At 48.5% G+C, this 17,041-nt stretch overlaps 1 protein-coding gene across 5 annotated transcripts in view; it reads right to left on the bottom strand.

The window, feature by feature from the left end:
- Nucleotides 1–14,050, bottom strand: part of col6a2 (collagen, type VI, alpha 2) — a 111,190-nt gene extending 97,140 nt beyond the window's left edge. The window contains exons 1-3 of one of the 5 annotated variants that reach the window (XM_072483054.1): nucleotides 13,760–14,049; nucleotides 11,654–11,704; nucleotides 916–1,052 (exon numbers count right to left, since the gene is read on the bottom strand). In XM_072483054.1, coding sequence (XP_072339155.1) covers nucleotides 916–1,018 — 103 coding nt within the window. In that variant the 5' untranslated portion in view covers nucleotides 1,019–1,052; nucleotides 11,654–11,704; nucleotides 13,760–14,049. Of the gene's footprint in view, nucleotides 1–915; nucleotides 1,053–11,653; nucleotides 11,705–13,759 lie in introns of all 5 variants that reach the window. The other 4 variants (XM_072483064.1, XM_072483073.1, XM_072483046.1 and 1 more) reach the window with 4 other exon arrangements.
- Between the last annotated feature and the right edge of the window lie 2,991 nt (nucleotides 14,051–17,041).

Below are 17,041 nucleotides of genomic sequence, written 5' to 3'. Positions count from 1 at the left end.
GAGCGACCTGCTCGGCCATTTCCGAGGCACAGTTAAGAACCAACCACATTGCCATGGGGTCTGGAGTCACCTGTAGGCCAGACCAGCTAAGGACAGCGGGTTTCCTTCGTGAAAGGCATGGGTTTTTACAACAGTCAATGACAGTTTCATGGTCAGTATATATTGAGGCCAGTTTATTAATCAGCCAAATCTAAACTCCACCAGCTGCTGTGGTGGGATTTGAAACCATGTCTGCAGAGCAGTAGTCTAGACCTCTGGATTACTAGCCCAGTGACTTTACCAGTAATGCCACTATGCCATTTATTTCAAATGTCTTCCCTCGTCACTCCACTTTTCTAAAGGTACCAGAGTGGATTTCAACTTGTTGCTCGGGAGAAAAACGGTGACTATTGTTCACTCCACGTGGTGATTGTCCCTTTAAGAGCAAAACAGCAGGGCAAGGGTCACCTGGCCTTGGTGACCAATTGGGACTCAGAGCGGGGAATCACTCCAGGGGGGAGGAGTTCTCCTCGGCAGAGGTAGTTTAGAATTAGCTGCGAACATGATGCCACTCTTGAAGATCACTGTGAATAAATTGCTTTGTGTTCACTACTAAAATTTCAGAAAAGGGCCATCACTGCACCACACCATTGGTCTGAATCTTGGACGTTTCTCATTTCACACAGCCAGTTCCAACTGCAGCAGGAATGACGGAAAGAACAGCTCTGGTCAGGGCCAGTCGTCCTGGCAACTAAACCGACATCTCCTGATCAGATGGCTTCGGCACCACACAGGACATTGGCATTGCCCCTTCACCCCAGCACAGCTCAATACTCACACTGGGGTGGGAGGGATGATGAAGGAAAAACACTTAAGTGACCAAACTCAAAGCAATTTACGGAGACCGCCAAACCTCTGAAACTCCTCTTCTCCTACCTGTACATTCCTCTGGATTAGGAGTAGGCTCGGGAAACTGGCCTTTCACCGGGTCAACAAGACCCCAGGCAAGCAGCAGCAACGGGAGAAATGTTGGGAGCATTTTCTGTCTGCAGATCAGAAATACCTGGTGAACACTACAAAATAAATCAAAAAGAGCGTCAGAGTCGGGAACCAGAAATATACTTTATGTCACAAAAAACAATTATAGAATCATAGAATTTACAGTGCAGAAGGAGGCCATTCGGCCCATCGAGTCTGCACCGGCCCTTGGAAAGAGCACCTACCCAAGCCCACACCTTCACCCTATCCCCGTAACCCACTAACCCCTAACCTGCACATCTTTGTGGGAGGAAACCAGAGCACCCGGAGGAAACCCACATAGATGCGGGGAGAACGTGCAGACTCCGCACAGACAGTGATCCAAACCGGGAATCGAACTGGGACCTTGGCGCTGTGACGCCACAGTGCTAACCACTGTACTACCGTGGTGCCCTCATATTTATTCAACACCTTTAACGATTGGTCAGCACTTTCTAGATTGAGGCATAGAATCCCTTCAGTGTAGAAGGAGGCCATTCGACCCACTGAGTCTACGCCGACCCTCTGAAAGAGCACCCCACCGAAGCCCACTCCCCCGCCCTATCCTCGTAACCCCATAACCCTATTCTTTTGGACACAAAGGGGCAATTTAGCATGTCCAATCTACCTAACCTGTACATCTTGGACTGTGGGGGGAAACCCACACAGATCTGGAATTTCCTTCCTAAACCACTCCAGTTTGCGTTCTCTCTCCAATTTTCTGTTGCTCTCGCTGTATTCTATAGACCAAGGTGGGTTTAGGGAGGAGATTCAGGAGATGTGTAAAGGAGACCAGATAAATGATGATGTATTGTGACTATATTACAAGGCAATGTGATGGAGGATGGTGACAAATAGACAATTTGTTGCAAAGTGTGAACCAAGATCCAAAAACTGCACAATCATTGACTGGTGTTCATCGATTACTTCATGGATGTGCCATCGACCCATATTGGCATCTGGGCAGGATTAGGAGCCAGGGGTTGCTGAGTAGCAAGCGTGGCGAAAGGTTTCTACTCTCAACAGGAAGTAAGATTGGGGGGTGGGGGGGGGGGCAAATTAGGTATATTCGGTCACTAATGTCCAACCAAGATCAACAATCAAATGTCCAACCCCATCTGGTTCACCCCCCTCCCCTCCCAGGACACAATCATCCCCTGCAAATTAGAGAGACGGCCTTTTAAAGAATTGCCGAGAGTTACAAAGAAAGAGGCCACCATCCAAAACCCAGCAGAGGGACCTCTGGTAATGACTCATCCTGAAGGTCAAGCAAATAGTGCCCAGGGATGTGGTTAGGTGGGGTTATTGGGGGTTAGGGCAGGGCAGTGGGTCTAGGTAGGCTTCTCTTTTAGAGGGTCAGGGCAGACTCGATGGACCGTCTTTCTCAGTTCCGTGGCCGTCGGGAATATATAACAGGCCCCACTCTTTGGGGACTGCAGGGCTACCGCATCACCTAAACACCTGGCTTGACCCAGAGTCAGTACTAACTGAAGTGCAACAACGCACTCCTCCTTAGCCCACCCAAGTACGTCGCTTGCCTTAACTTAGAGATAACCTGTATAAGAATAAACAGGACATGAGTGCAAAGCTCAGCCCAACTGACCCAAGACGTGTCGAGATGACATAGAATTAGTTGGAAACTACAGCACAAAAATAGGTCTAACTGGGTTTTACACGGCCACTGTACTTTATCTCACCCTTTAACATAGCAGTCTATCCCTACCTTCCTCTTAAATGCCACAACCACTCTTCAGTAAATAGTTTTTTCCTCATATCTCTATCGGATTTATCAGTGACTATCTGGGCCAGAATTCTCCGGCCATTGGGATTCTCTTTTCCCGCTGGCAGTGCACTTCCGTCGTGGGTTTCCCAGCGGCCTGGGGTGGCTTTAATGGGAAATCCCATTGACAAGTGACAGGAAGAATGAATCCCAGGGCCAGCGAACAGCGTGCCACCGAGAAACACGTGGCTGGAGGTCCGGAGATTCCAGTCCCTGATATTTATGACTGGTAGTTTTGATCCCTCCCACAAGCAAGAACAACTTCTCCGTGTATACCCTATCAAAACCCTTTTGTCATTTTAAGACCTCCGTCAGTCCTCCTGTTAGACTTCTCAGTTCGAGGGAAAAGAACTGCAGCCTATTTAACCTTTCCCGATAGTTAGAACCTTTTGCATATCATCCTTGCAAACATATTGTGGCAACTTTGCCAGTGCCCTTGTTACAACCTGGAGACCAATAGGGTTCAGCAGCAATCAGAGGGTCAAGAGTTTCAAGGCTCACTGCCAAAATGTATACCAGTATAGGTTTGTGACAGGATATAGACCTCAGGCATATTCACCTGGAGTGTTGGGATATGTGGGGCTCCTTTGGAGACCACAAGGATCCAAGTACACTTCAAGGGCCATGTCCAGGAACTGAGGCTCGACACTTGCTGCAATCCTCTGGGAGCAGCCATGGAGGCAGACAGACTGGGACGAGGGCAGGATTAAACTGAAGGATACTGACTCTCACTGGCTGGCATGGTCAAGAACTTAAGGAAGCCTCATCAAAATAATTGGCAATAGGAGTAATAGTGATATGAGGAAAATCTTTTTCACCCAGAGGGCAGTTAGAGCCTGGAATGGACTTCTGGGGCGTCATTCTCCGACCCCCCGCCGGGTCGGAGAATGGCCGTTGGCTGCCTTGAATCCCGCCCCCGCTCCCGCCGAAGTCTCCGCTCCCGGAGATTGGGCGGGGGCAGGAATCGGGCCGCGCCGGTTGGCGGGACCCCCCGCTCAATTCTCCGGCCCGGATGGGCCGAAGTCCCGCCCAGAAATTGCCTGTCCCGCCGGCGTAAATCAAAGCTGGTATTTACCGGTGGGACCAGGAGGCGTGGGCGGGCTCCGGGGTCCTGGGGGGGGGCGCGGGGCGATCTATCCCCGGAGGGTGCCCCCACGGTGGCCTGGCCCGCGATCGGGGCCCACCGATCCGCGGGCGGGCCTGTGCCGTGGGGGCACTCTTTCCCTTCCGCCTCCGCCACGGCCTCCACCATGGCGGAGGCGGAAGAAACTCTCCCCACTGTGCATGCGCGGGAAACTGTCGGCGGCCGCTGACGCTCCCGCGCATGCGCCGCATTTCCGCGCCAGCTGGCGGGGCACCAAACGCCATTTCCGCCAGCTGGCGGGGCAACAGATGCCATTTCCGCCAGCTGGCGGGGCGGAAATCCCTCCGGCGTCGGCCTAGCCCCTCAATGTTGGGGCTCGGCCCCCAAAGATGCGGAGCATTCCGCACCTTTGGGCCGGCGCGATGCCCGTCTGATTGGCGCCGTTTTTGGCGCCAGTCGGCGGACATCGCGCCGTTGGGGGAGAATTTCGCCCCTTGAGAGGCGAGTTCAATTGAGGTATTCAAAAGGATTGCTAGCTGTCTGAAAATAAATCATTTTAAAAAATTTATCTATGGGATGCGGGTGTCGCTGGTTAGGCCAGCATTTATTGCCCACCCCTAGTTGCCCTTCAGAAGGTGGTGGTGAGCTGCCTTCTTGAACCACTGAAGTCCTTGAGGTGTAGGTACACCCACTGTGCTGTTAAGGGGGAGGTGGGGGGGGGGGGGGCGTGGGGAAGAGTTCCAAGGTGTTGCCCCAGCAAAAGTGAAGGAACGACGATATATTTCCAAGTCAGGATGGTGAGTGACTTGGAAGGGAACCTCCAAGTGGTGGATTTAACAGGTATCTGCTGCTCTTGTCCTTCTAGATAGTAATGTCGTGGGTCTGGAAGGTGCTGTCTAAGGAACTTTGGTGAGTTCCTGCAGTGCATCTTGTAGATGGTACTCATGGCTGCCACAGTTCATCGGTGGAGGAGGATTTGAATGTTTGTGGAAGGGGGAGCAATCAAGCGGATTGCTTTGTCCTGGATGGTGTTGAGCTTCTTGAGTGTTGTTGGAGCTGCGCTCATCCAGGCAAGTGGAGAGTATTCCATTACATTCCTGACTTGTGCCTTGTAGATGGTGGACAGGTTTTGGAGGGTCAGGAGGTGAGTTACTCGCCACAGGATTCCTAGCCTTTGACCGGCCCTGGTAGCCACAGTATTAATGTGGCTAGTCCAGTTCATTTTCTGATCAATGGTAACCCCCAGGATGTTGATTGTGGGGGATCCAGCGATGGTAATGCCATTGGATGTCAAGGGGCAGTGGTTAGATCCTCTTGTGTAGGAGATGGCCATTGTCTGGCCCTTGTGTGGCGCGAATGTAACTTGCCACTTGTCAGCCCAAGCCTGGATATTGACCAGGTCTTGCTGCATTTGGACATGGACTGCTTCATTATCTGAGGTGTCCTGAATGGTGCTGAACATTGTGCAGTCATCTGCAAAATCCCGACTTCTGACCTTATAATGGAAGGGAGGCCATTGATGAAGCAGCTGAAGATGGTTAGATCTAGGGCACTACCCTAAGGAATTCCTGCAGTGATGTCCTGGAGCTGAGATGATTGACCTCCAACCACCACAACCATCTTCCTTTGTGCCAGGTATGACTCCAACCAGTGGAGAGTTTTCCCCCTGATTCCCATTGACTCCAGTTTAGCTAGGGTACCTCGATGCCATACTCGGTCAAATGCTGACTTGATGTCAAGGGCAGTCACTCTCACCTCACCTCTGGCATTCAGCTGATTTGTTCTATGTTTGAACCAAGACTGTCATGAGGTCAGGTGGTGAATGACCCTAGCAGAACCCAAACTGAGAGTCCGTGAGGTTAGTTCTAAATAAATGCCGCTTGAGAGCACTGTTGATAACTCCTTCCAACACTTTGCTGATGATGGAGAGTAGACTGATAGCGTGGTAATTGCCTGGGTTGGAGTTGCCGTTTCTTGTGTACAGGACACACCTGGGCAATTTTCCACATTGCTGGGTAGATGCCTGTGTTGTAGCTATACTGGAAAAGCTTGGCTAGGGGCACGGCAAGTTCTGGAGCACAAGTCTTCAGTACTATTGCCACGATATTGTCATGGCCCATAACCTTTGCAGTTTCATGTGCCTTCAGCCGTTTCTTGATAGCACGTGGAATGAATCATATTGGCTGAAGACTGACATCTGTGATACTGGGAACTTCCAGAGGAGACCGAGATGGATCATCCACTCGGCACTTCTGACTGACTGAAGGTTGTTGCGAATTCCTCAGCCTTGTTTTTTGTACACATGTGCTGGGCTCGTCCATCATTGAGGATGGGGATATTTGTGGAGCCTCTTCCTCCAGTGAGTTGTTTAATTATCCACCACCATTGATGGCTGGATGTGGTAGGACTACTTAGATCTGATGGGTTTGTTGTGGAATCGCTTAGCTCTGTCTATTACTTGCTGCTTCTGCTATTTGACACACAAGTAGTCCTGTGTTGTAGCTACACCAGCCTGACACATTTTTCGGTGTGCCTGGTGTTGCTGCCAGCATGCTCTCCTGCACTCTTCATTGAACCAGGGTTGATCCCCTGGCTTGGTAGTAATGGTAGACTGGGGGATATGCTGGGCCATGAGGTTGCAGATTGTGGTTGAATCCAATTCTGCTGCTGCTGATGGTCCACAGCGCCTCATGGATGCCCAGTCTTGAGTTGCTGGATCTGTTCTGAATCTATCCCATTTAGCACAAAACGATGGAGGGTATCTTCATTGTGAAGACAGGACTTTGTCTCCACAAGGACTGTGCAGTGGTCACTTAGAGTCATAGGATTTACAGTGCAGAAGGAGGCCATTCGGCCCATCAAGTCTACACCGGCCCTTGGAAAGAGCACCCCACTTAAGCCCACACCATCCCTGTAACCCAGTAACCCCACCAAACTTTTTTGGACACTAAGGGCAATTGATCATGGCCAATCCACCTAACCTGCACATCTTTGGACTGTGGGAGGAAACCGGAGCGCCCGGAGGAAACCCATGCAAACTCGGGGCGAATGTGCAAACTCCACACAGACAGTGACCCAAGCGGGGAATCTAACCTGGGACCCTGGAGCTGTGAAGCAACTGTGCTAACCAGTGTGCTACCGTGCTGCCCAGTGAGACTTCTACTGATACTGTCATGGACAAATGCACCTGCAGCAGGCAGATTGGTGAGGATGAGGTCAAGTATGTTTTTCCCTCTTGTTGGTCCCCTCACCCCCTGCTGCAGTCCCAGTCTAGCAGCTATGTCCTTTTGGACCCGGCCAGTTCAGTCTGTGGTGGAACTACCAAGCCACTCTTGGTGATGGACATTGAAGTCCCCCACCCAGAACATGTTCTGTGCCCTTGCCACCCTCAGTGCTTCCTCCAAGTGGTGTTCAACATGGCAGAGTACTGATTCATCAGCTGATGGTGGCCGGGGATATGTGGTAATCATCAGACGATTTCCTTGCTCATTTTTAACCTGAAGCCATGAGACTTCATGGGGTCCAGAGTTAATGTTGATGACTCCCAGGGCAACTTCCTCCCAACTGTATATCACTGTGTTGCCACCTATACTGGGTCTGTCCTGCCGGTGAGACTGGACATACCCAGGAATGGTGATAGTGGTGTCTGGGACATTGTACAAGGTTACGGAGATAAGACTGGGGAGTGGGACTAGGTTGAATCTTCTTTCAGTGAGTCAGTGCACACCTGATGGGCTGAATGGCCTCACTCTCACACTGTAAATATAAGCCCTTCCTCTCACTCCCCAAGCTCCAACACCAAGCAAGATGTGTGGAAGCACCAAGGGACATCACCAGAATCTAACACAACATGGGTAAAGAGTAGCAATATCCAGCCGGGTTATCGAACAAGAGGATACAGTTCCATATCCCTCTCCCCCCACACACACAATAGCAGGCCACGGAATCCCATGTAAGGAACCAAGAGGGGCTATCCTGAACAGCATACCCCTCCCATTCTCGACCAATCCCCATCAAACAGAAAAGAAACAGAGAATCTTCTGCTCGGTTCCAAAAACTGAGACCACTATTCCACAAAACTGGTTTGAGAGTTGGAGTGAGAAGGCTATTACTTGCAGCAAATTCTGAAATAGGCCTGGCAAGGCCCCACCCCAGCTCCCAACAACAGATTTGAACTGCCCAGCAAGTTAAATAACAGTCTCAAAGTGGCCCAGAGTGCAGCAGTGAAAAGGATTTCTCTGCTCAAGGGTCGTGCGATCTACCCTTTGAGTGTGTCACTTGTGTCACGTCCCTGTCAGAAACCTACATACCTTTGAACTGCAGTCTGACAGGAAGGTATAAGATCTCCCCCAGTGGCTTGTGAGAAATGGATACCAGCTGGTTCTAGGGTTACTCTTGGGAGGGAGGCAATCGTGGAATGAAAAGGTTCTGCTTTTACTGAAGAAAGGGGCCTAATGCCTCGCTGGAGATTCAGTGCAGGAGAGCTGGAGTAAGCTTTCAGGGATATTTATTGACCAACCTGATCAGGCATTGCAGAGGGTCATGTCAGCTTCCTGAGGGTCAACAAAGGGGAACAATCTCTGCAAGATCTGAGATCACAAAGGAATACAAGAGCAGGCGGAGGCCCCTTGAGGTCCACTCAACTAGATCATAGCATATCTGTATTTCAACACTATTTACCTCCCTTGGTTCCATATCCATTGTTACAAGAAAGTCCTATTTCAAAGATTCAATTTCTAACTTTTCTTTTTTGGCTAGATTTTTTAAAAACACCAAGCCCTCTAAATGGCAATGACAAAACTGCCCAGACCGGTGCACCATACACAATCTCTCATTGCACCGAGTAGGATGGAGAAAAAGACACGCAGCCCCTTAGGGAGTGTGAAAGACTCCATCTCTTGTTGACTTCACACCATCCTGAGATTTTTCAATTGTTTCTGAAATGAGACATCAAAATGCGATTATCATCCTGAAACAATAACTGTAGCTGACATGAACTAGTGGCCCTTCTCTGGAATATACAGCCAACAGGGTTCTTTTTTTATACAGGCTTACCAAGCAGAAGAGAAAGAATAAAATACATGGCTGTCTTGAGACAGGTTGCTGAAGCTCTGAGTCCTCTCTCTCAGATGTATTCTGCCCGTTTTTTTCAAAGTAATTATCTTGAGGAAAGATATTCCTTTGGGAATAAAATGTGGAAATCTGCTCTGTACAACTGCACTCAGCAAGTCAAATAAACAGAACAGCCACAATATAAAGCCAAAAGCAGCCGAGGTCAGGCTAACTGTATACTCCTCTGTTTTATTTTTCATGAACTGTAAAAATCCCGTCAGCCTATCCTCTTACTTGTATTGGTGGGTGGATGGACCCAGATGAATGTGCGTGATGTATGAATGGTGATTGATGTTTACCTAGTTTTCTTAGCTCGTGAAAGAGTTTCAATAAACTTATCTCGTCCTTTGCTTAACCTCAGAATATTTGTCTGAATAATTATTTACAACGTCAAAGGTAAATCTTATAAATTACACCCCATCTTGTAAATTACACCCCACCTCACATAGCCCTAACACCATTAATACTCTCACCTTTAACCTATTAATTTCACTTTCAAAATTTCACCTGAATCCCAGAAAGACCTGGGGCGTCATTCTCCGACCCCCCAGCGGGTCGGAGAATGGCCGTTGACCGCCGTGAATCCCGCCCCCGCCGGTTGCCGAAGTCTCCGGCACCGGATATTCGGCGGGGGCGGGAATCAGGCCCCGCCGGTTGGCGGGCCCCCCCCGCTGGATTCTCCGGCCCGGATGGGCCGAAGTCCCGCCGATAAATTGCCTGTCCCACCGGCGTGGATTAAACCACCTTTTGAACGGCGGGACAAGGCGGCGTGGGCAGGCTCCGTGGTCTTGGGGGGTGGGGGCGCGGGGCGATCTGGCCCCGGGGGGTGCCCCCACGGTGGCCTGGCCCGCTATCAGGGCCCACCGATCCGCGGGCGGGCCTGTGCCGTGGGGGCACTCTTTCCCTTCCGCCTCCGCCACGGTCTCCACCATGGCGGAGGCGGAAGAGACTCCCTCCACTGCGCATGCGCGAGAAACTGTCAGCGGCCGCTGACTCTCCCGCGCATGCGCCGCCCCGAGATGTCATTTCCGCGCCAGCTGGCGGGGCAACAAAGGCCGTTTCCGCCAGCTGGCGGGGCGGAAATTCCTCCGGTGCCGGCCTAGCCCCTCAATGTTGGGGCTCGGCCCCCAAAGATGCGGAGCATTCTGCACCTTTGGGGCGGCGCGATGCCCGTCTGATTGGCACCGTTTTGGGCGCCAGTCGGCGGACATCACGCCGTTTCGGGAGAATTTTGCCCCAGGTTGTAAAGAAAACATATGGAATGCTAGAGGTACAAAATATAAAAGTAAGGATATAATGTTGGAAATGTTTTTAAAAAAACACCGGTGAGGCCACAACCTGAGTATTGTGTGCAATTCTGGTCACCACATTCCAGGAAGGACATTATTGCTCTGGAGAGAGTGCAGAGGAGGTTTACAAGAATGTTGCCAGGGCAAGAAAAGTGTAGCTATGAGGAGAGATTGGATAGGTTGGGGTTGGGGTTATTTTCCTTGGAACAAAGAAGGTTGAGAGGTGACATAATTAAGGTGTACAAAATTATGAGGTGAAGACGTAGGGTGGATGGGATAAAATGGCTTCCCTTGGTGGAGGATTCTAAAACCTTGGGACACAGATTCAAGATAAGTTGCAGAAGATGTAGAGGGGACATGAGGAAGAACTTTTTTATGCAGAGGGTAATGGGAGTCTGGAATTCGCTGCCTGAGTTGGTAGTGGAGGCAGAGACCCTAAACTCTTTTAAAGATACCTGGACCAGCACCTTAAGTGCTGTAAGCTACAGGGCTATGGGTTGGGTGCAGGAAGGTGGGATTAAAAAAGGAACCTGGGTGTCCTCGGGCTGGCATGGCCAAGGTGGGCCAAATGGCCTCCTTCTGTGCTTTAACTTTTCTATAGTTCTATGCTTGTAACCTCTTTCAGGGCTGGGGGCGGGGGCTAGTTTGACATTTTCACTATTTTATTTTGAAGATGCTGTTTCATAGCATGTCCTCTGAACAACCTCACCCTAATGTTAAGGTTATACCCGCTTGTTCTGGACCCCCCCCACACCTGAGGAAACTGTTTATCTCTATCTCATCCATCAAAACCTTTAATCATTTTGTTTACTTAACTTTAAATACTTAAGGGAACGCAAGTCAAAAATGCACAATCTGCCCTCAGAATTAATCCCTTTTAGTCCCACCTCAAAAGGGTCGGACTGTCTGGGCTTTAGTCAATGACAGTGGATGGGGCCTTACACAAGGCTCCGACAGGAGTCTCACCAATGCTCACCAGGGTCACGTGTCTGACTAACAGACACAACCAAACAAGAAAACCTAACAGCATCATCCAGGCAGACTCACAGCCAGCTGAACTACACTTGGTTGAAATTGAACCTGAAGATAGGTGGCTGGATGTTGCCTTCACACTCAGTGGTGAACGGATGGTGACTGGGCGGTCTTTTGGTCAGAAGATTGTGCGTTCAAGTTCCACTCCAGAAAGCTGAGCACCAAATCTAGGTTAACGCACCCTAAGGGAGTGCTGCACTGCCAGAGGTGCTGTCTTTGGAGGAGATATTAAAACAATGCCTTTTTCTGTCTCTCCGTTGAATGTAAAAGGTTCCCCGTCACTATTCTAAAGAAGAGCAGGGGAGTTCTCCCAGGGTTAAGAATTATCTCCAAAGCACAATGGCTGAAAAAACAATTTACCTCGTTGCTGCTTGTGTGAATGTCCTGTGTGCAAATTGGCTGCTGTGTTTCCTGCATTAGAAGAGAGACTGGACTTCAAACATGGATGTCCTGAAGTTATGAGAAGTGCAATATAAATGCAATTCCTTTATTTAATGCCAGTGGGGTTGACCAAGTGATGTTGGAAGGGTCAATCTGACCCCAGGTCCCTGTGCATGCTTTTTGGCCACAACAGAACTGGGCCCCACTCGCTCACTCAGGTGTGGATACATAAATGATGGCCTAGGCACAACCATGACGCTGACTGGCATTGCTTGAATTAGCTGTCACCTCATGCTCTTGAAACACAAGAAAGACTGTTCTGACTCTACTGAACACTGGGACACACATACCCTCCTGCTGAGCAGGACTGACCCGCCTCGCCCTTTTTACGTGCCCCAGTCTGTTCTGATGGATGCATATCTAGTCAGCAGTAGCTGATTACAGATTCAGACCTGCTTGAGGTGGGGGCACATCAGAGGCAAAGCAGTCACACTGGCACAATGTCCCCTCGCAACCAACTACCAACCTGGGGAAGGAGTCCAGGTGCCCCTCCAACACGCCCACCTTCCAAGGACGCAATGGACTTTATTCATATTGAGGGACGTAGGTAGACAGGAAGCACCTTTCCCCTTAGTAGAATGGTCAATAGCCAAGGGGCATAGATTCAAGGTAAGGGGCAAGAGATTTAGAGGGCAATTGAAGGAAAGCTTTTCCACCCAGAGAATGGTAGGAATATGGACCTCACTGCCTGAAAGGGTGGAAAAACCTTCAGCATGCTTGCCAGAGCATGAGGTTATCGAATTCAAATTTGACCATCTATCCTGGGACTTCAGAGTTGTAGGTCAGTGGATTAGATGTGGGAACCTTCAAAATATTTAATAAATCATTCCAATGCATACCAATGAAACACCATAGCATACAAGGCTATGGACCAAGCTTGGAAAATGAGATGAGAATAAATAGGTCATTGATGGGTCGAAGGACCTCTTTCTGCGTAAAGACTCTACTACACTATCTGATAAGTGACAGCTGTCAGCAAAATTGCAGCTGTTAACAGTCAGAATAACCAATAGAAATACTCCAACATTCAAATAGAGCGCCCCCCCCCCAGCTCAAAATGAGTTAATAAGTGCAACAGCGGAATAAATGACATTACTTGGAGCTACAGTACACAGTGAAGGCACTAGAGGTCGCAGATCTCCAGGAAATGCTCCTCCTGTTCAAAGTAATTATTTTAATATAAGCCAAAACATTTGTTTTAAAGAATGCTCCAAAATGCTATGCTCCAGATCCCCAGGTCTGAGTGGTTTGTTGGAATTATACAACTGGAATCTTCCCCTTCAGTGTCTTATAAATTGAACATATTCAGTTCAAAAATGTTTTTAAGAAACAGGTTAGACGTACATGATCTTGACCTCAATGCAATAAAATAAAACTCGTTGGGAGTCAGTCAGGAAGCTTCACATTCTTGACTAATTGTTTAATTGTTTTTCAAGATCCTCTTCGTTTCACGAATTGAAAGAATAATTCCAAGGGCTAAAATTTTAGATACGGTTTCAGGGGCATTGAACTGGCAATTGTATGTAGGGATTTGCCCCCATCTGCAGTCCCGTCTTCTATCCGATTGAGAATTTGGCACAATTAATAATCCTGCCCCAAATCATTTTACGTGGAAGATAGGGTCCCGCTTTAAGAGAGAGTGGGGGCATCTTCCAATCGCCCTTAAAGGGTTAACGGGACTGACAGTGTGCACATTTGTAATGGGTTAAAAAGTAGTGTAAAGCTCTAAAACAATATCGTGTTCAACAAGACAAAAAAAATCCAAACATGTGTCAACATTTCGTTTTCTATTAAAAAGTAAAACTCGGAGTTCAAATCGAGATTAAAAACTGATCAGTTTGAGAGGATATTTCTCCCTCATCTTGGCTTCAATCTCATCCCACATTTTAGAAATCTCCCCTTTTCCACTTTTGCAATAAGAAAAAAACATTGTCTGCAAACCCGCTTGAGGCTAAAAACGTATTTTTCTCAGTAAAGTTTTGTGAATTACACACACACACATAGAGGGAGAATGAAGTTTACTACCTGCCTTAACGGTTTGTACTGTCCTTTCAGGAAAAGTGCTCAGCTCTTCAAACAATTTAATGTTCCTTCAGCAGTTCGCCCTTGCTTTCCCCCCCCACATGATCCACCAGCAGCTAGGACGAGAAATGGGAATTGTGCGAATTTTGGGGGCTATTTTTTTTCCCGCAAGCGAGGAGGAATGCATCCAGTTTGAGAGTTGGGCGTCTCTAAACTGGGAGGACCCTCGAAAGTTGAAACTCTGCCCAAGAGGAAGGAACTCAGTGCTCCCGAGCGAACTTTCCAAGATCCATTCCCCGTACTCCTCTCAAACCCCCCACTTTCAGGGGTCCCAGTCTCACTGCGTCCCCTCCCCTCCCACGCCCCGGCAGCTCCTGCCTTCACACATCAGGCGGCGCTCTCTCTCCAGACATCCACCCACAGCCTGGACCCTGTACCAAACTGAGGGATCCAGCACTCTCCATAACTGGCTCCAGAGTTCTCTGAACATTGTCATTTTTCTCTCTCTCTCTCTCAAACGGATACGATGAAGTCTGTTGCTGGAAGATGTCTTCTGCAGTTTCTCAAAAGTCATGTAATGTCTGCATTCGGTTAATTACAGGAGTGTGCAAACAGCAAAAATAACATTGTTTTGGTTAGACTTGATGATTGTACATATATATATATATTAAAAGGAATAATTAAATCAGCCTTAGCATCATCAAGCCGTACAGCACCAACCAACCACTATTTGAAAACTATTTACATGTCCCACTCCCCTGCAAACCTCTTCAATATATATTTTTTCAAGTATTCATCCAGTTCCCTTTCAGAAGTTACTATTCAGCATGGCCAATCCACCTAACCTGACATCTTTGGGAGTAAACGGGTGCAACTGGAGGAAATCCACGCAGACATGGGGAGAACGTGCAAACTCCACACAGACAGTGATCCGAGGCCAGAATTGAACCCGGGTCCCTGGTGCTGTGAGGTAGCAGTGCTAACCACTGTGCCACTGTGCCATCACGTTCAACCATGTTTTCAGGTTCCTAGGTCAGAACAACTCACCGTGTTAAATATACTCCTCACTGTCTTATTTATTCGTCAATGGGTGTTGGTGACAAGGTCTGCATTTGTTGCCCAACCCTAATTGCCCTTGAACTGAGTGGCTTGTTCAGCCATTTCAGAGGGGCAGTTAAGTGTCAACCGATTGCTTTGGCCTGAAGTCATGATAAGGACAGCATATTTCCATATTCATGAACCAGATGGATTTTTATGACAACCAATTATAATTCCATGATAACCAAAATTCCAGATTTATCAATTGAATTTAAATGTCCCCTAGTTGCCAAGGTGGGAGTTGAACCCACACACCCAGAGCATTAGCACTGGATTACTCTTCCAGTGATGTAACACCTATACCACCCTCATTACTGACCCTGATGCCAGTGGAAAGACTTTCCCCCACTCCCAGCTACTTTGTGAGAGCCCACGTTTTAGTGGCCACAGAGGAGTCTAAAATGAGAGGCATAAAGAAACTTATTTTATTACAAAGTAAATTATATACACAGTACACTCCAGGCTCCAGCTGGGACCACACATCTGGGCCGGCCTTTATGCTAGTGTCCATTTACCCTGCTGATGGGCCCCCAACCCTTAGCGGGGAAGTTCGTATTCCATGAGGCTTATGGTCCGTCTCCATACGTCTCATGTGGGTTATAACACATTCATCATTTTAAATGCCTTGATTAGTTGATGAGCATTTTTTTAAATGCAGCTGATTTCCTCTCACATCCCCAAGTTAAATTTCATTGGAGCGCATTGGATTCTGAAGTATTTCCTGTTGTCTTGGTGAATTCTATGATACTTCCTGCTTTGGGTGGAGATGATGGATCAAGGGAATCGGCAGGATATTTGCTGTAAACATGACGTGCTGATTTCAGGCGTGTGTGTGTGGTACGGATGAAGCAGGCCATTCAGCCCATCACTTTGCAAATGACCGGCTTGGCATCCAAATCTTTCGCAAGCGAACCCAAAGGTTAGAAGGTGGAGTCACCGACCAAATCCATTCCCTGGGCTGATTTTTTCCGACGTCTGAACTTCTCTCTGGTTTCCTGCTAACCTGTGCATCTGAACTCTACAACGAGCCTGGTCATTTAATTTAATCGATAATCTTATCCACAGTCTGCCAGCAGGTTTACTGTAGGTTTTCCAACAATGATGCAAAACCGAATTGATATTTTACCACCAGAAATGGGAAGGACACCTCATGCACCAGCTCAATTAGAGTCCGTGCTCCTATTCCGATTCCTGGGGGGAATCCACCATTGTCTCTTAAGACTATGGTTGTGTCAGCCTTGGTTCAATGGCAGGCTGCTCCCCTGAGTCAGACTGAGCATGGGTTCATGCAGCACTCCAGGATTGAGTACGTCATGTCAGCTGAGCATTCAGTGCAGTACTGAGGGAGTGCCGCATCTCAGATGCTGCTGTCATCCTGGTGAGACATTAAACCGAGGTGCCACCCTCTGCCTCTTGTAAAGATAAAAGATGCCAATGCAAAATATTCTTGAAGAGAAGGTGAGATTCCGCCCCCCCCCCCCAGCCTCCTGCTGTCCATTTATTCCTCCTTCGAAGATAAATCGAATGAACTGAGGGACAGATGAAAGGGACAAATGATGGGGCAGCACGGTAGCACAGTGGTTAGAGGTTCGATTCCCGGCTTGGGTCACTATCTGTGCGGAGTCTACACGTGCTCCCCGTGTCTGCGTGGGTTTCCTACGGGTGCTCCGGTTTCCTCCCACAGTCCGAAGATGTGCAAGTTAGGTGGATTGGCCGTACTAAATTGTCCCGTGGTGTCCAAAAATGTTAGGTGGAGTTTTACGGGGATAGGGTGGATAGGGTGAAGGTATGGGCTTAAGTAGGGTGCTCTTTCCAAGAACTGGTGCAGACTTCTGCACTGTGAATTCTACGATATTATGACAGTCCCTTGAAGCAAAACTGCCTGAAACAAAAAATAAATCACATATGGGACTTAAACCATCTAACCAAAATGTGATACAGATCAATCATCTCTGTTCATTGTGTGCAAATTAGATGCTGCATTTCCTACATTCCAACTGAGCCAACACTACAAAAGAGCTGTTTTGACTGGGAGACCCATTAGGATATCCTGAGGTCATAAAAGCACTGTAGGTGTACAATTTTACTTGGTGAGAATTCACCACACAGTGGTAACCTAACCAAACGTAGTGATTAATGAACTTGTTCTTAAAGGGAGCAGCTGGCACACAGAGTATTCACTTAGGT

This window comes from Scyliorhinus torazame, chromosome 2 (genome assembly GCF_047496885.1).
Source record: "Scyliorhinus torazame isolate Kashiwa2021f chromosome 2, sScyTor2.1, whole genome shotgun sequence".
In the NCBI taxonomy this organism is placed as follows: Eukaryota; Metazoa; Chordata; class Chondrichthyes; order Carcharhiniformes; family Scyliorhinidae; genus Scyliorhinus; species Scyliorhinus torazame.
The sequence above is the reverse complement of the archived record's forward strand: the minus strand, read 5'-3'. Positions and strand labels throughout refer to the sequence as shown.